This window comes from Ictidomys tridecemlineatus, chromosome 8 (assembly GCF_052094955.1).
Source record: "Ictidomys tridecemlineatus isolate mIctTri1 chromosome 8, mIctTri1.hap1, whole genome shotgun sequence".
Classification (NCBI taxonomy): Eukaryota; Metazoa; Chordata; class Mammalia; order Rodentia; family Sciuridae; genus Ictidomys; species Ictidomys tridecemlineatus.
In genome coordinates this window covers 11,819,058-11,842,367 of record NC_135484.1, presented here as the reverse complement: position 1 = coordinate 11,842,367, position 23,310 = coordinate 11,819,058, and the positions used below count along the sequence as shown (strand labels likewise).

Sequence of the window (23,310 nt, the reverse complement as noted above, 5' to 3'; positions counted from 1 at the left end):
CTTCCTTTGTACATGAGTACTACAAATGAAATTGTCCACTAAATTCAGAGTGAGATTAAATGTCATTACTCAGAACTGTTTCTTTTGTTACAATCTGGATACTATGTTTCAGTCATATACTTAGATGGTATGTGACTTCTCTTCAATACCACAGGTCAGCAAAACATTTTATCTTTTTAGTCTCTAATAATAGTCCCTATATGAACCACCATTATCATTATTTATGTTTTTGACTGTGATTAACCTTCAGATTTTTTACTTCATTGTTAGATCAGTGAGAGTAGGGAATGTGGTTTGATCTTGTAACACATTATGAAAATATTGTGTTAAACACTTTAGGCATTACATAATGAAAGATTTTGATCTGGTAGTTTTATGCCCATTATTTGATTCTTTGTAGTGGATATAAATTTTTTAGATGAAGCCAAAACAGTTTATCATCTTTTGGTATATTTATTTTTCTGCCCAGTGATATTTCCCCAGAGGAAGGATAGAGTCCACATTGAAAGGTAGTTACATTTATTTAACCTTTTTTGTTTTGTTTCATGTAGGGTGCAGTGTTCTGTAATGATGGACTTTTATCATGGGTATTGCCTTACCCTTGGGACAGTGCACATGAAGATTTGGGCTTTGGGGCACAAATAGTTTGAAAGGAGCAGACTTCCATATTCTTACTTTGCATATGCGCTTTTTATTAAAATTTCTTTGCCCTGGGGTGTTTTAGATGAGTTCTAAGTCTCTCAATCTGTAAGTTGCATTTCAAATATATCTTGACCTGCCCTCCTGGGTCATTACAATATGAGAAACTTGGGCTTGTTGTGTGTGTGTTTTTAAGAAACCATGGATGTTTTATATAATTTGTGTTGTGTAGTACACAAACATGCACACACACATACACACAGAAGTGCAGAAAAACAACATATATAGCTGGATTTTTACAAAGAGAAAACCTGTGTAATTTCTACTCATTTGAAATAAAATTGTGATTGATGTGCCTACCACCCTAAGTGCCTCTTCTTGATCACATCCTCCACCCAAGTAACCATAGTCAGACTCTTATGTTAGTCACATTTTTGCTTGGTGTTATAGTTTTATTTAAAATAAGTGCATTTTTTTTTCAGTTTTTGTGATCAAATCCTCAAATATAAGACCTTATATATTTAATACTGTGTGTTACCCCTGTATACGTGGGAAAAAAATTGTTTTACTTTTTCTAGACCAGTATGGCTAATAATTTCTCTACCATACCTACCCTACATGGTGAACTGGGAAACTGTCCAAAGTTGGTATCAGAACTGAAGTTTCTAAAAATCCAAATTCATACATGTGCACATGTCATGTGCACACACACCTTAGGTTAGGTTCTTCAGTTATCTGGACAAAATCATAGAGACATTCAGCCCACTCCATTAATAAAAAGACCCCCAATCACCACCACCCCTGCCCTGAAAATAGAGTTTCCTTACTGTTGTACCTGGAACCAGTTTTTAAAAGTTTCTCAGTTGTCATCTGGAATCTAGAATATTATCATTAAAAATAGGTCTGATAAAGCATGGTTGCTACTTCATATCTTAATGCAAGTGCAAGATATTTTATATTTATAGACTTGTGATATAATACTATCTTAAGTGTAACTATGAATTCTTAAAAGTGATTTAATGTAGTTTTTAATTTCACATAATGGAATTCTTTGTTCATTATATGTTTAGGATTTTTGCATGTTTTGTATAGCAAGATCTTTTGGGGGATGGGGTACTGGGGAACTCAGGGACACTCAACCACTGAGTCATGTTCCCAGACCTGTTTTGTATTTTATTTAGAGATAGGGTCTCACTGAGTTGTTATTGAATTTGCAGTCCTCCTTCCTCAGCCTCCCAAGTTACTGGGATTACAGGCGTGTGCCACCATGCCTGGCTATTTAGCAATATTAGTTACTGCTCATTGTTGTATATATTACACTTTACAAATAAGCTTTAGCTTGCCCATTCTACTGTTTACAGACATGGGAGGGGGTATGTGTGTGGGTGTGATTTTTCTACTTTTTGATATTCTGAAAGTACTGCTGGGAATATTCTTATATATGCATTTTAGTGCATGTTATATTTGTGTAGGAGTAGAATTGCTGTGCTATAGAATATGCATTTCTTCTACTTTGCTATATAATGCTTAATTAGTTTCATAATGGTTATACTAATTTACACTCCCACTAGCAATCTGTGAGATTGTGTGTCGTCTCTCCCCCTCCGCCCCGTCTTTGACAATTCTTGGTATTATTATACTTAAATTTTCTAATCTAGTGAGGTTATTTTCAAAGGACATTAATAAATTACCTTCACAAAAGGAATTAAATTTCAGTCAGCTTTAAAACTGTTTTTTAACTGTGGTGGTGCATGCCTGTAATCCTAGCAACTGAGGGAGGCTAACAAAGGGAGATCATAAATTGGAGGTCAGCTTCAGTAACTTAGGGAGGTCCTGCCTTAAAATAAATAAATAAACAAACAAACAAACAAATAAATAGGGCTGGAGATATAGCTCATTAGTAGAATGCTCCTGGGAAACAACAAAACTTGTTTTCAGACTCCTAAGGACTCATCAGAATGAATTCCTATGACTAAAGAGTAAAACTTACCCTAGTATGTTTAAAATGTTAGGTTGTTTTCTGATTACTATTACTTTTCTTCAAATTAAATGTTTCATCACCTCAGTCCAACCTCAGATATTTCACAAAGATGTATATAAAATTTGGATTTTTTTTTTAGCTGTGTCTTTTCAGGAGCTAAGGTAATATATTTTTCTTACTTAAAGTCATCTTTCTCCTCTCATCATCCCTCAGTGACACTGCTTGCACATCAGTTAAGAACTAATCACCTTTCATCTCTTGCTTCCTTGTTGGTGTGATCAAGATTCTCTGTGAAGATGGGCTAATGATTCCCCTATTCTGGCTTAGGGGTTGTGGAAATGCATATTGCTTTTGTGGAATTTCAGAGCTTCCATGCTTTTGGAATTTAAATTATTACAAGTTTAGAAAATAGCATAAAAGTATTTAGTTGGCCATCCAAGAGAAAATATCATTTGATCTTTCTTCCTATTTTGTACTAATATCTCTTACCAAATTTGTTTTCTTAGCTGTTATTTTCTTAGGAAATACTACATAGATTTGTTCAGAATTGGCAGTGAAGATGTTATAGACTCTGTTAAGAGTATTATTATATGCTTAGTTCCTGTTGAATCTTTACTAAACTAATATTGGATATCCATAAAGTCTGAGACATGCTGCTGTTGTTTTTTTTAATAGTGTAGCTATTATGTTAATTAGCCTAGGTTTGTAGACTTTATAGGTACCCCATAGTATGAATTCTTAGGCTATAAACCAGTTATTATCTTACATAAAGGAAACAAAATCTTAGGAAACACTTAAGGAACATATATAAAGTTTCTCATGATTTCTTAGAATTCCTTAATTGACAGTACATTAAACTGTAAATTTTATAGTTAAAATGATCATGTTCTAAATGATCAGTGTTAAATCATCAACTAATAGTAATTTGCTGCTTAGAAGACTCAGTTGGGGAAAACTTGAAGGACACATTATCTCTCTCTTGATTGTATTTGCAATCTGGTTGGAAGGCATTAGATATATAGTGAATTATTTACTAAACAACTTTATATTTAATAGAGAAGCAACTTTGTTTCTTTTTATCATTACTTCATATAGAATGGGGAGTATAACAGAATTTATAATTTACTTGATAAATAATCCAGTAAAATAGTCATTTGTCTCCTAAACAGCAAGCTTATTTTAAATACAGAAGGGAATTTATTTGATTCTTATAAAATTCTTCCATGTGGCCTATAGCATAATACTGATCTCTTTAAATTCTGTGGGAGAAATAATGCAAGGATGCATTTTAAAGTTAATAATGTAATTTTACTTATACCTGAAGAAATCTATGAACAGGCTTCAGAAGGTGTAGGGAACCACCTGGTAAACTTCCACAGTGTACAAGGAGTCTTATTAGAGAACGCTTCCAAAATGTTAAAAACACTGATTCAGCAATGATTTTTTTTTTCTCAAATAGGGATGAAGCTGCAATTAGGGCCCACATTGTATGAATATTAGAATCTTCAGGAAGGTAGATAATTTGAAAAATCATACTTATTTTTGTAATATATGTGTGTTTGAGGTAGGATGTAGAGATTCCTGAAATAACCTACAGGGGTCAAACAAACAAAACAGCAAGAAAATCTTGGTATGAATGTCTAGAATAGTTGGAAAGCTCTTGGAGCACTTCTTAGCATTGGTGAATTTGATCATATTTGCTAATTACCTGTCAATGTTATTGTTCTTTTTGCATGTGTTAGCTTTTTTTTTTTTTAATGTAAGTAGAAAAGTCCACTGTCTTTGTGTGCGATGACACAAAGGAAGTCTTTTTTTTTTTTTAAATTGTTTTTTGCTGTTGTTGTAAATGGACAGAATACTTTTTTAAAATTTATTTTTATGTGCTGCTGTTGAGGATCAAACACAGTGAGTCACATGTGCTATACAGGTACTCTGCCACTGAGCTGCAGCCCCAGCCCCACAAAGGAAATATTTTTAAGCCAAGGAAAAAGCTATTTTCATTGCAGCTCCCACCTAGTCTACTCTGTGATTTTAAGAATCTGTGTTTACTATGCAAGCTAGAAATAATGGAATTTTGCTGCTAGCACCACTAAATGTTGGCAGCTCACAAGCCAAACTTTTCAGTGTACAGAGGAAAGAAAAATCACTCATGGTTTCAGGCATGACTGTATCCTGGGAATCCTCTTTTCTTTCATGGCTACCATCAGCATCATGCAGTGTCTTGCAGGTATAGCCCCTTACTCCTGTTTTTTTACTGTTCCAGCTCTGTTTTTACGTTCAACTTTTAGTAGTTGAAAGTGGCAGCACAAATTCTAATAGGATTCATATGTGGTCCAACTGGCCTGGAGAGTTCTTTTTAAACAACTCTGCCTGATGATAGCAGCAGATGCTAATTTGGATGGCAGCATGAAAATCACACAAGTATATTTAAAGGTGCATTCTCTCTAGTCATTCTTCCCTTTCTTTTTCTAAGTGACTTTCTCTGAAGCATGGGAAATTGGAAATTATTAGAATATTGTTTGAAGATGGTATATCTGTAAATATTTTGCATAATACAGTTTTTAAAAAATTATTTCAAGAGTCAAAATATAACATGCCCTGCCATTGGAGAGACTTACAAATTCTTGTTTTCAGTCTAATATAATAAAAATGTGAACAACATTTCATATTTCTTTGACTTAACTTGATGTGGTTATTTAAATTCTGAGACACAGCATGTTGGTGTAGAGTATGTCCGAAGGTAACTGTGGAAGAAAGAATGTTTTTCTTTAGGTGTTACTATTCACTAATAAATCTGCTAATATATTTTTGAAGCTTTAGAATCTTCACAGATGGCCATGAAAGGAAATTGTTTATAGCACACACTCATCATTATTCTGAATTAAGTTTATGGTCAGAATTTTTGGTATAAATAAAAGGAAAAGATTAAAAAAGACAACCACATTTGGGACTGGGGTTGTGGCTCAGTGCAGAGCGCTTGCCTTGCACATGTGAGGCACTGAGTTCGATCCTCAGCACCACATAAAAATAAACAAAATAAAGATATTAAAAAAAACCTCAACATAGTAATGATGTTTGGATACTAATTTTTTTAAAAGACACCACATTAATTATTGTATTACTCATACATTAATTTTTAAAACTCTTATCAGCATAAGTTCTCTTCAGTTTTACTCAAGATAATCATTTGTGTAAAATAATGCATTATGTATAAGATTGTTTTCTGCCTTTGGGAAAGTTTAAATGCCAGTCAGTAAAAAATTATTAAGCACTGATCTGTGTTTCTAGCACTGGGGAATAGTGTGTGTGTGTGTGTGTGTGTGTGTGTGTATTTACCAAAGTGGATGTTCTGATTTTCATTAAGTTTAGAAAGTTTTATTTACTGACGGGTATTGTTAGCTAGGGTAGATAGTTAATTCTTTGAATGTATGGTAGTGAAAGGAAGTTAACCTTGGCTAGATGGATAAAGTGAAGAAAAATAAGTCAGTTTTTTGGACATGAGGGAAAGCCTTAACTCTTTGAGACATTTAAAAACAGAAACTTCAAAACAAAGTTTTTTGATCCTTCAGTTTACTCTAAGTCTTTAATGTCCAAATACTAATTTATTGCTCTTTTATGAAATACTTTAAGCATGTAATAGCCCACATCTCTCCTAATAGACTCTTTGAATTACAGTTAAAGTTCTCTGCATTTTTTCCCAGCTTAATAAAGACCCTTACCAGATAGCTTTTTTTTTTTTTTTTTTTAGTTTTAATATATTTTTTTTTTAGTTTTTGGCGGACACAACATCTTTGTTTGTATGTGGTGCTGAGGATCGAACCTGGGCCGCACGCATGCCAGGCTAGCGTGCTACCGCTTGAGCCACATCCCCAGCCCCCAGATAGGTTCTTAAAAAGGGTTTTAAGGAACAAACTAAATGCCACCTAGCCTTTTTGAAGAATGAAATCAATCATTGTTTTGGCTGAAAATCCCAGTTAGAATCTGTGTGTGTGTGTGTGTGTGTGTGTGTGTGTGTGTGTGTGTGTATTTGTTAGTTAGGGATGGGTTTGGGTTTTTCTTTTTTTTTTTTAATTTTTTTTTTGGTAGTTGTAGATTGTCAGGAAGCCTTTATTTTATTTATTTACTTATTTTTATGTGGTACTAAGGATCAAACCCAGCTAGGCAAGTGCTTTGCCACTGAACTACAGCCCCAGCCTGGGTTGGGTATTCTTGTATCAGTGATAATACTTAGATTTCCAAGAACATTCTTCTAATTCAGTTTTGTTTTAATGCCATATGTGCCAGAAAACAACTTTAGGTAAAAATATTTAAGCTTTTATACTACTAAAAAACGAACTTGCTCTGTAACCATAATTTTCTTTTATTCTAATATATGCTGATAGGCAGTCTTTTTTTATGTTTTTGGTATGGAAACAAAAATAGGAGAAATAAGCTTCAGTTTTTTTTTTTTTAAAGAAGGATTCTTCATTGTGTTGACTTACTTACTGTAGGACAAAAAAGCCTGTAGTTAAAAAGTCGGGGACTTATAATTTCACAATAAGATTGAGAAATAACCCAGGAGAGTTCTTGAAAAATGTTTTCATAGGATAAATTCCCAGAATTATAATGGTAATGTCTTATCTCTTATAGTTGGGGTATTTGAAAAACGTTTGAAACTTTGGGTTCCCTGTATTTAGAATGGTATAACTTGCCATTTGTTTTTTATTTTTAAATTAGTGTAGAAACCTTTTTTTTTCAGAGAAAGAGAGAATTTTTTAATATTTATTTTTTAGTTTTCAGCAGAGACAACATCTTTATTTGTGGTGCTGAGGATTGAACGCAGCGCCACGCGCATGCCTGGCGAGCGCACTACCGCTTGAGCCACATCCCCAGCCCTAGAAACCTTTGTTATGTGTTTTATATTGAAATCTAATACATGTAGGCAATGAATTTTTTAGAGTCCTGTCCTTAATTTGCTTTTTCTTTCCGTAGCTTTTCAAAATCATTATACAAATTTAAATATCATAACAATATCTTATTTATAAATTTTTTTTTCATTGAAATCAGTTATGCAGTACTATTTTGGAACTTGGATGACTGACAGTTGAACTGAATGAGGAACATAGCCAAAGTAGATTCTTTAAAATGCCATTCCAGAGACATATGGTGTGGAATACTCAGTGTTTGAATATTCATTACAGCATGAGCAGTGTTTATGTACTTCTATAGGATTTATGATGATTTTTACCTTTGTTTTCTTCCCTTTCCACTCTTTTTCTCATCAGTGTAAACCAGAATACAAGGTACCTGGACTTTATGTTATTGACTCCATTGTGAGACAATCCCGACATCAGTTTGGTCAAGAAAAGGATGTGTTCGCACCCCGATTTAGTAATAACATCATTAGCACTTTTCAGAATTTATATCGTTGTCCTGGGGATGACAAGGTATGGTGCTGTTTTGCTTGGTGTTTAGATTATTCTAAATTCAAATATTTAATCATTACAATATCCACATTCATTTTTTGTTCTTAGAATTCCTTGAAGAGTGAAAAAATGTTGGTTTTTGCTAGGTTTTAATTTATTTGAAGCAACTGCTGTTAAAGAAATTGGCTACAATATCTTTTGGAATTATATTAAGCACTTATTCAAATCTAGGACTATTTTAGGATTGTGATGTTTGAATTGATATTTTCCTTTTCATTGTTCATGGAAAATGGTTTTGCCAAGTAATTCATAGAAAGTAATTGTATATCAAAATTGTTTTGTTATGGTACAATTTTATTAAAAGTGTTAGAAACCATTACTATTAAATCTTTGAAATCTGAATATGTACATATTCTGTAATTAACAAGTAACAAAGAGTTTTGGACCCAAAGGCAGAATAAAGAAGAGTTGTTTATTTTTATATTTGCCCTTAAATCATTTTGATGCTGATTTGGACATTTAGGTGTGGGTTTTGACAGGGTTGAATGTAATGTTGATTAGTTAGCAAAAGGTAAGAATGGGTGAAGACTAATGGAACTCATTTCTAGGTAGTTTTATTTATTTAAAAAGGACGTTTATATATAAAATATGACAATATTTCATAGGTTACTTTACACAATAAAATAGGCAGTACAAAATAATAGTGTTGCCATAAGAAATACCCAGGTATACTGATATCAGTCACATGGATTTAACAGTTATGAACAAACTATCATTATATGTAGTTTTATTTTTAATAGCTAAAAGAGAATATTGAACTGGAAGAAGAAAACCTTGTTATAATGAGTAGATAACAGATAAATTTATTATGTTATATTTTTAGTGAACTATTTTTGGATATAACTTCTTAACAGTTAATTTTTTTAATTTTGATACTTCGATACTTAGAAAGGCTGAAAGAATGTTTAAGATTTTAAGTGGCCCATCTTAATTGACTGTTAAAATAGGCACTTTGCAATTTTGAAATTTTATATCAGCATTTTAAAAAGTAACTCAACATTTTGACTTAGAAATTTCATTATTTGGACTTTGATTTCTGTCAGTTACAATGAACAAATCAGTCTTCAATTTGTGTATCATAATGTAATATCTCTTATAAGTATTTATGGAATAGGGCCTTTTTGTTTTTTAAAACTCTAGGAAGTAAGATTATATTAATGCTGTAATTTCGATAATAAATGAGGGGCATTATGTGTATGTATGTAGATTTTTAGAATGATAGTTGTTAGATAGTAGTTATTTTGAATAACATGATGGGTAAATGTCTTAGAAACTGGGTTGATTCTTGTGTAAGGCACAGAACTTTCTAAGTGCCTATCTTTTATAAAGAAGTAGTCGTCAAATCTGAAGTTATTAAACATTTGTTGTGTAATTTTCTTTTTTTGTGTGCTGGGGGTTGATCTAGTACCAACTTTACTGCTGAGCTGCATCCCCAACACCCCACTGCCCCTTTTATATTTTGAGGGAGTCACCTAATTGCCGGGTCTTGCTGTCTTGCCAAGGCTTACCTTGAATTTGTGATCTCCTGCCCCAGCCTCCAGATGGCTAGGATTATAGTCAGGCACCCACTGCGCCCTCCTTGTTGTGTCATTTTCTTATGTTTCATTTGAAAAATTTGCATATTAATGTGATTTGGACATAATTTAAAAATATATAAACCTAATAGTATGAGGAGCTTAAAAATAAACCAGATCTTTATTCTGAAAATTGGTCTGTTACTGCTATAAAACATATTCATTTAATTAGTGCTATTTTTGAATACATATTAATGGCCTCTTTTTCCCCCTAATTAAGGAGTCCCACAATAATTTGTACCAAATCTACTTGCTTATTGTTTACAATAAACTTTTATGTGTTTAAAAAGTTGTGAATCAAATTGTTCAGTGTCAGTATCAACGAAATGGTGATTAAGTGTATATTCTGTGTGAAGTATTTGTATTTCATTAAGCAAGGTTTTAAGAAAAACAGGCCAGTTGATGTTACTTAAAAAAATATTGTAGAATATCTTGAGACATTCTCTTTTTAAATATTTTTTAGTTTTAAGTGGACACAGTATCTTTATTTTATTTTTATGTGGTACTGAGGATCGAACCCAGTGCCTCCGGGGTGCTAGGCGAACACTCTACCACTGAGCCACAACTCCAGGCTGAGAGACATTCTTCTTAATTGGGCATATTGTTGTGCTTGTGTAAATCTGAAGCTTTCGGGCAAATTATCACATAATCAATGGAGATGTATAGAATTTTTTCTGATTATCAAGTTTTCTCTAAATACTATTTATTATGCTTTTAGACTTCAGAATTGTCCAAGAAATAGAAGTTGGTGATACCTATCTTTTTAGGTTCTGTGTTTATAATACTCAGAATATAACAGGAGATAGGCAACAATACAATTAAACAGAATTTTACAACTGAATGAAATTTCACTTAATCTCTTGGAGCAAGATTAGGGTATGCATAATTAAAGTGAAGTGCCATTTTATAGTGTTGCTATAAGAAGAACTGTAAGTAGTAAGTAAGATATAGCTCTCTGCCAAGATGTTCACAATGGGAGTGGTTAAGATTTTCAAGACCTTCAAAATACTGGTCAACCTAAACAGTTTGATACAATTTGAAATTGAGAAAAGAAACCCAAGAATACTTATGGTATATAGTCTCATATTTATAGATAAGGGAACTGAGGGTTTAACAAATATATTTTTTTTAATTGACACTTTTGGCTTAAGACCAAGGTTAATGAGAAAGGTTATGTAGATAGCATGTATTTCATGAATTTTATAGCAGCTACATGAATGTTATATGATTGGAGCCTTACCAAAAATATGAAGTATTCATACATAAGGGATCTAGAAAAGGGTGAGATTAAAACAAAAATTGAGATACCTGTGTATGTATGTATTTGATTGGGTTGAGTTGGGCAATGCTGAGGATCTTTAGGGGGGAGTAAAAGTAAATTGGATTCAATGCTGCTATTAAAGGGCCTACGAGAAAGAGAAAAAGAAAATTACTCAGATGGTTCAGATATGTAAATCTGCTTGTTAGTAGCAAGCAGGCTTTTTTTTTTTTTTTAATAGAATGGTAAAGACTTTTCCGATTATGGTAAGTGAAATAAATAAATGTAGAGTATTATTCATTTATAATGGTATTTAACATTCTGTGAGCTACATTAAGTAATGCTGTTATGGGATTGGCATTATGCAACAAGGGGAGAGTAGGGAAGAATAATGAAGGGGGAAGGTGCAGAGTGAAGAGAGGTTATATTTCACATTCTGTTCAGACAGAAGTGTGTATGTCTCTGGTTTAAAGCATCAACAGGGAAGTAGAATTTATGACAAGGTGCTTAGAAATATCTTGTAGAATATCTTGAGACATTCTCTTTTTTTATATTTTTTAGTTTTAAGTAGACACTGTATCTTTATTTTTATGTGGTGCTGAAAGAAAGGATTAATTTTGTTAAAAATATGCTTGGTTTTTTTTTTTTTTCTTCTGATGGCAGGATCGAACTCAGGGCTTCATGTATGCTATGCATGTCTCCATTAGTGAGCTTATATCCCCAGCCCTTGGTTAAATTCTTATACGAAGAAATGCCCTCTCCTATATTTAAATAGTTTTTAAAATGAAAATTTGTGAGAGTCACATTAGTAAAGGACTTTATCCTGAAGTTATTTATTTGCTCAAAAGATAAACATTTTATGAGATAAAGTTAAAATTAACTTTAAATTTAGTACTGAGATGAATCCTAACTCTGTTTGGAATACTTAATACAGTTCTATAGGCAACCATAGTATTAAATTAAGCTCATTAGAATTGCGTGGGAGATAGAGACTAGTTGTTGTGTCTGCTTTCAGCTAAGTGTAGCTTTCATTTATATTGTATGTCTATTAAAACTAATGTTTTCCCCCTTCAACTGAGATAAGATTAACAAATGCAAAATGGTAGAAATAAATTTTCAGTGGTAGAAAGTACCCCAGAAGTGTTTTCATCTCTTCTTCCCATCCAGCACCCTAAAAGCCCTTATGAAATGATTATACTAATGTTTTGAAAGCAAAAAATCAAAATGTCTTATTTCTTTTTTTCTCTAGAGTAAAATAGTGAGAGTTTTAAACTTATGGCAGAAGAATAATGTATTTAAGAGTGAGATTATTCAACCGCTTTTGGATATGGCAGCAGGGATTCCTCCTCCAGTTGTCACACCTGTTTTGGCCAGTACTACTGCTGCTATGAGCAACACCCCAGGTATATTGCTACAATATAGATTTGATTTCTAAATATTCTCATATTTTCACATGGCTATTCATATGTACAATAACAATTCTACACCACTGGAAAATTGTGATGCTATATTAGATAATTGAAAGAAAATATAATTCAAAGGAAAAATAAAACCATGTATTTGTGTGTGTGTGTGTATTTGTGTGTGTGTGTGTGTGTGTGTGTGTGTGTGTGTGTGTGTGTATGTTTTAAAGTAGGATTGAACCTAGCAGTGCTCTATCATTGAGCCACATCCCCTATCCCCCTAGCTTTTTTCATTTTTTATTTTGAGACTAGGTCTTGCTAAGTTGCTCAGGGCCTCGCTAAATTGTTGAGGATAGCTTTGAACTTGTGATTTTTCTGCCTCAGCTACTTGAATTACTGGGTTACAGGTGTGTACCATTTCGTCCAGTCCTTTAAAGTTGCTGAGGCTGGCCTCAAATTTGTGATCCTCCTGCTTCAGCCTCCTGAGTCCCTGGGATTACAGGCGTGTGCTAGCCTTGGTTGTTTCTGTATAATTCTCTCATTCTGAAAGCTTTTTTTTTTTTTTTTTTTTTTTTTATCCCAAGAAACATAAATATAATGAACTTTGGAAAATGAGTGTGTCAGTTAGGTTTTTCCAGATTATTTGGGTTGTCTGTAATCTCTTAACACTTGATATAAATCAACTTTATATTTACAGGAAATGAGGTTAACTTAATCTTTACAAAGAACCTTAAATTGTTTGATAATGCCAAGAATGCTTTAATAATAATCTCAAAATCATGTTTTCTTAGGGTATTTAAATGACATTTAAAAATTTTTATCACAATTACAAGAATTGAATTTGGTAACATTTTCATTCACATTTAGTTTTTGTGCATTTATTGAAAAAAATAGTTTTGTAAGTTCTGTTTCCCTCAAAATTGTATTTTTCTTATTATGTTGTTGAATCTCTTCTAATGTTTTATTTATTTATTTATTTATTTATTTTGAAGTAGTTGAACACAATACTTTAATTTTTGTTTTTTAATGTGGTGCTGAGGATTGAACCCAGGGCTCGCACGTGCTAATAAACGAGTGCTTTACCATTGAGCCACAACCTCAGTCCCTTCATAATGTTTTTAATGGCTCCTAAGTAAGCTTTGTTAAACTCTTAGCTCAGTTTTTAATGATGCTACATACACTTTATTAAAGTACTATCTTAGTTCACTGAGGAGAAGTATGAACAATCCTTTTGGTTGTTTTTTGTTTTTTAACCTAATTACATGAAGGATTTTTAAAATTTTTCTAAATGCTGACAATAAAATAAAAATATTGATATACATTTGTCTATGTTTTATAAAAGTAATAGAACAAATTCCTCAACTTTTTCAAATTGTATTTATTTACTTCTGTATTTGGTGGGCTGTGTGATGTCTTTTTAAAAAGGAACACCTGTGACACCTGTTACTCCAGCTAATGTGGTCCAAGGCCTTCCTGATCCATGGGTATCTCAGATAACAAATACAGATACACTTGCGGCGGTTGCTCAGATCTTACAAAGTCCTCAAGGCCAACAGGTGAGCAGATTTTTTCTTATGTTGAGAGCGATGTATAATTCATTATTTTCCTAATGTACTGTTATATAGTATACCACCTAGAGATAAGTATTTTTTTAGTTTTCTGAAAATAGAATCACTATATAAGTTACTCTATATATAGCTTCCACTTTTCATTTAGTAATTCATCACAGTTACTCTCATGTCATTAAAAATTTTTATGCCAGGAATGGTGAAACATGCCTTTAATTTCAGTGACCTGGGAGGCCGAGGCAGGAGGGATTGCACATTTGAGGCCAGGTTGTCAACTTATTGAGACTCTGTCTCAAATTAAAAAGATAAAAAGGTCTGGGGATGTAACTTAGCGGTAAAGCAACCTTGAGTTCAATACCCAGTACCCCACTCTAAATAAATAAATATTTTATTAAAAAATTGTTTGGCAGAATCCTAATTTTTAGCACTAGTTTATGCCAAACATTATTAGGTGCTATTGCAACCCCAGTTACAAAATGGATGGGGTGCTCTTTTATCTTAGGGATAGGTGTCTTAGGGGAGACAGACAATAAAAAAATGACAAAATTACTTTAGGTAGTCATAATTGTCTTAGAAAAGGTTAGGTGGATATAGTTACCAAGTTGGGCTAGGGGTGAAAACTAGAGAAAGGATGCCCCAGAAGATGCGCTTTGAGGAACTGGTATTTGAATTGAGACTTTTGGTATGTGGTGCTGAGGATCGAACCCGGGCCGCACGCATACCAGACGAGCGAGCTACCGCCTGAGCCACATTCCCAGCCTGAATTGAGACTTTTGAGAATAGTCCTAGCAGGATGGGATGACAGGAAGCAGAGAGAATTGCATGTGTCAACATCTTGAAGATGGGAAATAGTGTGTTGTATTGTAGGAATAGAAAGCAGACTGCTGTGGCTCTACTGTTAGGAGCAGAGGAGAATCATGCTACGTTTATCCATTGATTTGAGGTGTGTGTGTGGGAGAGATATCTTTACAATATTTAGTTATTTATACTTTATTGTTTATAACTTAGGCTTTGTAACTTATTAAATGTAGTTTCTTCATAGTTTGTAGGTTTCTGTAAATATATTTGAGTAGATTGGATTTTTGTTTCCAGTGCCAGTCTAATTTCTATTTTCAATTTATTTCATTTTCCAGTTAAATCATATTATTTGCAACTAATGGTAATTCTGTATCTTTGCTTTAAGTTCCTATGTCCTATATATTTTTCTTACTGCACTATGTAGATGCAGTGATAGCACTCACAGTGTTTGAGTTCGTGGGCTTTGCGGTAGGGTATTTAAGATAAACAAGACATATTCTTTGGCCTCTTGAAGCCTAAAGTCTAATAGATAATTGGAATACATGAATATAATTAAAATGAAAAATGAATAACAATCCTGAGAAAAATAAAAAACTTTGGAAATTCAAAATTAGGGATAATGCCTTGGCTTAAATAATTGTTTCAGGGAAAGTTCTTTTGTACAAATGACAGTTTGTTTTTAAAGTATAGGTAAGAAAGGGATGCCGAGGTTTAGTTATGTAAACAAAGAGACTCCTGAGTAAAAGGTGGATTCTCAGTCTTTCAAACAAAACCTTCTCCACCTGCATATTTCTCATATTAGTTGGAGATAAGTATCCTTCCAGTTTCTTGCTTTATTTTTTGCATTGAGAGATCAATTCAGAAATGCTTCTTTTTCTTGAGCTCAAAAACATGGAGCCTATCAGATTCAAAGTGACTTATCCTTGATTCATTTCTTTAATTCATCATATCTGATGTCTTAAGTCTTATATAACTGGGGATATAATTCACTGTTAGAGAGCTTGCCTAGCATGTGTGAGGCCCTAGAAAGAAAGAAATCGTCTACTTATATTCTGAATCCATTGACTCTCACTACCTCATTACTAGTCTTGAGTTACATTATTATCTGTTTTGTTGCAGCTGCCTCTTATGGGGCTTTCACCCTTGCTCTACAACAGTCTTTCTCGTGAGCTCAATAGCTCCCTGTTTGACTCAGTAAAAGCTTTAACAGTCACTTCACTAACCTTTTTATGTTCTCAACTTGATTTCTTGTTTCCTTCTATTTTCATCACCAGTCCATCATTTTCTCTAAATTAGAGATAAGTGTTTTGTTTATATTGACCCCTCCTTAGTGTTATCATTTGTTTCTTTCATTACTTCTTTTTCCCTCTGATTTGTTCCGCCCTAGCCACACCTGCCTTTCTGCCATTCCTTACCTATACTATTATAATCCTGCCTCAAGATATTTGTACTTGGTGATTCCTATACTGAAAACTGTCTTTCCTCATATATTCATATGGTTTCATTCTCCCGCAAGTTGTTTAAATGTCATCGTAATAAGACCTTCAGTGACTGGTGTTTAATATCATAAACTGGACTTTTCATCTTTTTTACTTTGACTCTCACCTTTATTTCCTTCCTTAGCATTTACTACCTTATATGACATTATATAATTCATTTATTTTTTGGATGATGATGTTACTTCATCTCTTCCTGCTGTACTATGTATGTTATACTAGGCCTAGGATTTTTGTCTGTTGTTTTTTTTCCACTATGTCTAGATGATAGTAGGTATTCAGTATATTTTTGTGGAATTAATGACAGAGGTATAACAGAGTTGGTTTTGAAAACCATAGAAAGCAAATTGAGAAATGACAGTTCATTTACTGAGCAATGGGGAATGGATAAATCTGTATACTGAAGCCAAATGATCTGATTAGTACCTTAAATAAGATGGAGAGAAGTCTAGAGATAGGGAATATCTTCCTTTTAGTAGTAGTGATATTGAAAGACAGGTAATGACTATGGGGAAAATATTAAGATTCTGAATTCTCTGAAAAAGATAAGCTCAAAAATGTGAGGCCTGTCCAGTCTTTTTAATATAAAAATCAACTCAATGAGTAGTCTTAGACTGGATACAGTTTCTGCATTTTTTAAATTGTAGACAGACACAGTACTTTTTTAAATGTGGTCTGGAGGGATTGAACCCAGTGCCTCACATGTGCTAGGCAACTGCTCCACCACTGATCTACAACCCCAGCCCAGTTTCTGCATATTTTAAAAAATATTTTTTATTGGTGCATTATAATTATACATAATGGTAGGATTCATTATTATATACTGATACATGCACACAAGAGTTTCTACATTTTTGAAACATTTGGGAAACTGATTATGGACCAGTATTAGCTGAAATGATAAAATTATTTTGTGGTAATCCCTTTACATTAGTTTATATAAAGCATGTTCTCATTTTAAAAGATACTACCAAGTAAATATTTTTTATATAAATTTTCCAGAAGTATGGAGTTATTTTTATTGCTTTCCAAAGAAAATAGTACAAGGAGGGTTAATTACACACAGATAATGAAGATATTGACAAACATGATGGCAGTAGAGGAAAAAAATGCTGAGGTAATTTTGAATTTGGGTGACTGAAAGAATAACAGTGTGGCTGGGAAAAATGGCGATGTCAAAAGGAATAGTTAAAATGTATAAAGGATAAATATGGTATTTTTTTAATTTCCCTTTCTATTCTTGTTGTCCTTTTCCTTACTTTTTTCACCACAGTAATGTGGAGAATTTATATCTTATATGTATTTATTGGTCTTAGTCATTCTGGAGCTTCTGGGGTGCAGTTAGTTAACTCTCATGTAGTATTGCATTTTCTTTTTTATCCCATTAGTAGTTTTGAAGAAGATGCTTGGTGGTTAAATGGTTCTAGTTTGTACCCTAATGTTGCTATTTTAGAATAGACATGAATGATTTTATTTACTGTCATCTTGCATGTTATTTGTACTTTCTCATACTAAAAGTTGAACTTAAGGGAATACAGATGTCTTGACAATCAGTTTGCTGTTCTCTTTTTCAAATATAAATTGATAATTTTCATATATACTTCAGGTTTAGGGCTTTTTCAAAATGATTTTCATTTTTAATTGACACATAGTAATTTTGCATACTTAAAGGTTATATATGTGTATATATGTATGTATATAATGTGTAATGATAAGTTCAGGGTAATTGGCATATCTATTACCCCAGTCCTTTTTTAAATTTCTTTTTGTTGGGAATGTTAAAAATCTCTAATGGCTATTTAAAATAATTAATAGTTAATCATAGTTCTAGCATTTGGTAGAAGTTACTCCTCTCCAACTGCACCAATGTGCCTATTACAGATTTAGAACTCAATTATGTATTATTTCTGTGATGAATGTAGGGATTTCTTATTTATGGATCTTACAAGTTTTTTAGCAAAGGTGAGTAAATAGTGGGAAGTGGGTTTCTTTTTACTGTACTTGACACTCTTCATTGTTAATAACTTGTTTTTTAGTCTCAAAGTTGGCTGTAAGAATAAATTTCTTAATTACTCTCCTTTCAGGATATGTTCTTAGATGATATGTCTGAATGATAACAAAAGCTCTGCTGTTGTCAATACTTATCCCTTCATGGAGTTAATTGAAGAAGGGGTGAGAAGCATAGTGAAAAGTATTATTTATCTTGTCAGGAGTCCCTTTTCTGTTTGTTGTGGTATAAGTGCTTTATTTTATTTAAAGTTTCCTGACTTCCTAGAAGACAGACTTACTAAGGACTGTGTTGTATATGCATACTAGGAAAGACTTTTTTTGATTGCCCAAGATTGTAGAATGATTAAATTTATTAACTAAAAGTTTTACATGGGCACTCTTATGAGTAAATTCCAACAACTGTTTTATAATAATTATTTTTCCTCTAGCTTCAACAGTTAATACAGACCTTACAGATACAGCAGCAGAAACCGCAGCCTTCCATCCTCCAGGCCCTGGATGCTGGTCTTGTGGTTCAATTGCAGGCTCTCACAGCACAGCTTACAGCTGCAGCTGCAGCAGCCAACACGCTCACTCCCTTGGATCAGGGAGTCCCTTTCAACAAGGTAGCCATTAAAATATTGGATGCATTCAATAGGCAGTGTTAAATTGTGTGAAGTGTCATGTGGATTCTATAAATTGTGTTTTATCATATTCTGTCGATATACACTGTACTGTAGAAAATATATTAAATTTAAAAAAGATTTAGACTTTAAAAATTCCTCTTCAGATGTTTAAAATACTTTTTTTAAACTAAAGATAAATGGTCAGTGTATTTTCCATTGAGGTAGCAGCTTCTAAGTCTTACTTAATCTAAATAGCTTGCCCACATAAAAAGCCTTTAAGTTGAATATTCAGAAGGTGACAGAACATATGAAGATGAGGATCTTCATGTTCTATCAAGGGATAGATGCATTGTTTATGCTTCTAGGTGTTACCAAGCTGTATTGACATGGCAGACCACTTCATTATTTTAATCCTTAGTCTTATGTAAGATTAGTGTCAGTGATTATATTATCTATTTTATAATTTGTTTTGTTATTTAAGACAATACAGTAGATCTCTCTGGTCCTCTGGAATACATTCCAGGACCTCTGCTGGGTACCTAAAACTGTGGATAGTACCAAATTGTACACACACACACTCACACGCACGCACACACATGCACGGGACATTCTTCCTGTATGTGCATACTTGCAATGAAATTTAATTTATAAATTAGGCATAGTAATTAACGTCTGCTTAATTAACATTAATAACATTTTATACATTAGGCACATCATTAACATAATGAAAATTATATATGACTATGGTCTCATGAACAAACCAAGACAATAGGCTGCTGTTGACTGGATAACTGAAACTGCAGAAATCAAAACTGGATAAAGAGGACTACTCACTATGTATGTCATGGTGCTCTCTCTCTAGAAAGAGTATAGTATACAATGATATAAAACATATTAAAATAAAGAGATAAACTAATGGGATATAAGTAACATTTAAATATTTATGTAAAACACTTTAATTTGTCTCTTTTTCCTTGTCATGCTCCCCTCCCACCAGAAGTTGATGGATAGGTTTGATTTTGGGGACGATTCTGAGCATAGTGAAGAACCCAAAAAGGAAATTCCAACACCTCAACTGTAAGAATTATATTTTTCTTTTTCTGTGACTTTTGTAAATATTGGGTAGGATGTTACCATCTACTAAGTATACTTTGACTCAATTAGGATTGTTATGTCAGGCTATTAAATTCTTACATACAGAAAGGTGGCAGAATTGCTGTTTTGTTGTCTCCCTGGATTATTTGTACTCTTTTTCAAGTTTTGCAAATAGTTGTACTATGTCAAAATTTTTTTAATAGGAAAAATGATAAATAAGAGTAAAGATATAGGCTGGGGTTGTGGATCAGTGGTAAAGTGCTTGCCTAGCATTTGTGAGGCACTGGGTTCGATCCTCAGCACCACATAAAAATAAATAAAGATAATTAAAAGAGTAAAGCTAATTGTGATGTTTTTACATCTATTTGTTTAATTTAATTTAAATTTAAGAATATTTTCAATACAAGGACAGACACTTTCTTCTAGTGCCAAATCTGCTTCTAGGAAGTGCATCAGACTAATCAGAAATAAGAATTGATGTTATGGGTCGTTGAGAAAATTATTAAAAGTTTTGATTATAAATTATAAAAATTGAAGGAACATTTGAAGTTATGTAAATTGCTTGATGTGATGGCACATGCCTATAATCCTAGCTGCTTAGGAGGCTTAGGCAGAAGTTAAAGTTTAAGGCCATCTGGGCAACTTAGGAAACTCTGCCTCAAAATAAAAACTAAAAAGAGCTAAGGATGTAGCTTAGTGGTAGAGCACCCTTGGTTTCAGTCCCCATCATGTAAATCAGTGTCCTAAGAAAAATATAAGAATATCCTTAACAGTCCTGATAGTTTAAATATCCAGTGTTAATGCCTTTCAGAAATGAGAATTTAATTAAATTAACATTTAATTTAACATGTTATTACATGTTCTTTTCTTGAACTAAATTCCGTTTATTTTCCACACTGATTCAGGATTTGCTTTTTAAAGTGTGGAGACGAATTTGCTCCATTATATTTTGAGATTTAGTCTTTCAGTATTTGAAGGTAGCTGTTGTTCTTCTTGTTAGGTTTATTTGCTCCGGATGAAGGTGTCCCACCCCTCAACCCCGACAATGGTTTCTAAAGTTCTCAAAATCCTGCTAGCCCTTGGGGGGAATTTTTAGTTCATTTCTTACCTTATGGAACCCAGAATTCCAGGTTCTTCCAGGTGTGCATTTCCCAGAGCATAGTTGAAATTGTTTTCTCTTGTCTAAATACCATTTTTGTGTCAATATACCTAATAAATAACAGGTATGCTTTCTAAGTATATACATTTTTTATGGTCAATTATAATTCTAAGTTTTACATATACTGATTGATGTAGCATATTCCACACTATCTCATAGTTAGAGAAGGAGTTGAAATGACATTGTTTAAATACTTTAAATTGTTTATAAAAGTGTTTTATTGAGATTTATTTTAAAATCACTAATGTATATGTATTTAATAGCCTGAAATCTTCAACCGAGCATCTCTGACATGTTACAGACCCATTAAAATACTATTGAATTTATTTATCTTCATATTAATATTCTGAGGTATTCTCTTTTTTGTGTTAATATTTTAGAAGCAAACATTATATTAGAATATGATTTCTTGAGGTGGCTTTTGTTTCCTTTGAAAAAATAGTAATTATCATATTATCTTTAGTGGATTTTAAAATATATTTCTACTTTCCTTTTAGTTCTCATGTTTCAGAATCTGTGAACAATTCCATTTTTCATCAGATAGCAGAACAACTACAACAACAAAACCTTGAACATCTCAGACAGCAGCTCCTGGAACAGCAACAGCCTCAAAAGGTTCATAACCCCATCTTGTGGTCTTAGGAGTTATTGCTGTTCGTATTATTTATAGGATGATTGGTTTTTGTTTGATTTGGGTATTAATAGAGTGTTTTTTCCTCTCTTATTTTTACCACTTTATTTCCTTTCATAGATATGGTAATTTTTCTTTGAATGTTTATCACTAGGAAGATCAGTCTTTTCAAGACATAGTTTTTTTTTTTTTTCTGTAATCAGAATGTATTCTGGCAACTTAATGAATCTATATTGTAGAAATTAATACCAGTGTACCACTGGATAGAAGGAAGAGGTGGAGTTTCAGAATTGCCATTTAAACCTTGATGTAAATTCTATTCCGTTTAACAAGTCAATGATGATTGTGTTACCGGTGATGATAATGACGACAAAATAGATTGCCTTTTTTAATCCTAAAATTTTTATTGCTGTTACCCTGTTTTAGGAGCATTATCAGCAATGTAATAGGAAAAATATAGGCATAATTACATTTAATTCTCATTAGGTAGACACTGTGACTTTTATTTTACTGCAGAAGAAGTTGAAGTTTGGTGAAATTAAATATCTAATGCAAAAGTACAAAGCCAATATTATATATGATCAATCTTAAGACACAACATTATTTATATATAACTGAGATTTTCAAAATACTTCTAATTACAGCCTAACATCCTTTTGAGGTATAAGAATCTTACTAATTTGAGGGATAATAAACCTTAAAAAAAAATTACACGTTAGAATTGATAAAATATGTCAAGTTGCAGAGCAAAGATTAAACTCATTTACAAAGCATATCTCTGCTATATATGAGAAATATTTATAGATACCAACTGTTTAGGAGTGTTAGGAAGGTCCTCTGTTTCCCTTTAATAAAAAAACTAGAGATTAATGAATTTAGCACAATACTACAAAAATTTTAAAAGTAAGAGCAGTACATTCTTAGTACATTTTTAGGAAAGCCATGTATACAAAGTTGTACAGGAAAATGGTTTTCTGAGTTCTGGCTTCAAGTAACCTCTTCTCTGGTGGAGCACATACATTTGTGTAAGCACATCGCAGAATTCTGTAGTTTTTTAAATAGAGGTTACAGTAAAGGGTCTTGGCACTATGGAATAGAGAATGGGTACTTTTTATTTTTTTTATTTTTTGAGGTTACAAATGCCTTTTGTTTTTAATACGCATTTTTAAGAAGAATTCTACAATGAGTATACAAGATGTATTCTAAAAATTTAAAGTTAGTTCAAATGAAATTATCTGTTGACTTATCCAAAAATACAGAATTGGTTCCATTGTTAAAATGTCTAAATCATATGTTTCATAGCAAAAGTATGAGGACCTTGGTCACTCCTTCATTCTTTTGGAAGAAAATTTGCAACACTGTCATTGCAATTTTTAAACAATCTTTGCTAAATTAATCCATTCATTCATTAAAAATTTTTTTTGCTCTTTTTAGATATACATGACAGTAGAATGCATTTTGATATATTATACATATATGGAGTATAACTTCCCATTTTTGTTGTTGTGCATGATGTGCAGTTACACTGGTTGTGTATTCAGACAGGAATGGGTATTTTAGGTGGCAGGTATAGCAAACTTTAGACATAGATGGTGCCTGCGCTTGTCCTTTTAATGCAGGTAATAAGT

General features: G+C 32.7%; 1 protein-coding gene across 12 annotated transcripts in view; it reads left to right on the top strand.

Moving 5' to 3' along the window:
- The window catches only part of Scaf8 (SR-related CTD associated factor 8), a 282,467-nt gene that overhangs the window by 31,237 nt on the left and 227,920 nt on the right, over nt 1-23,310 (top strand). For all 12 annotated transcript variants that reach the window (XR_013424749.1, XR_013424741.1, XR_013424742.1 and 9 more), the window contains 6 exons: nt 7,885-8,046; nt 12,167-12,320; nt 13,746-13,876; nt 18,621-18,797; nt 19,795-19,874; nt 21,549-21,666. Coding sequence is in view for 3 of the 12 variants with exons in the window: in XM_078018851.1 (XP_077874977.1) it covers nt 7,885-8,046; nt 12,167-12,320; nt 13,746-13,876; nt 18,621-18,797; nt 19,795-19,874; nt 21,549-21,666 (822 nt within the window). In the remaining 9 variants the exon portion in view is untranslated. The remainder of the gene's footprint in view (nt 1-7,884; nt 8,047-12,166; nt 12,321-13,745; nt 13,877-18,620; nt 18,798-19,794; nt 19,875-21,548; nt 21,667-23,310) is intronic.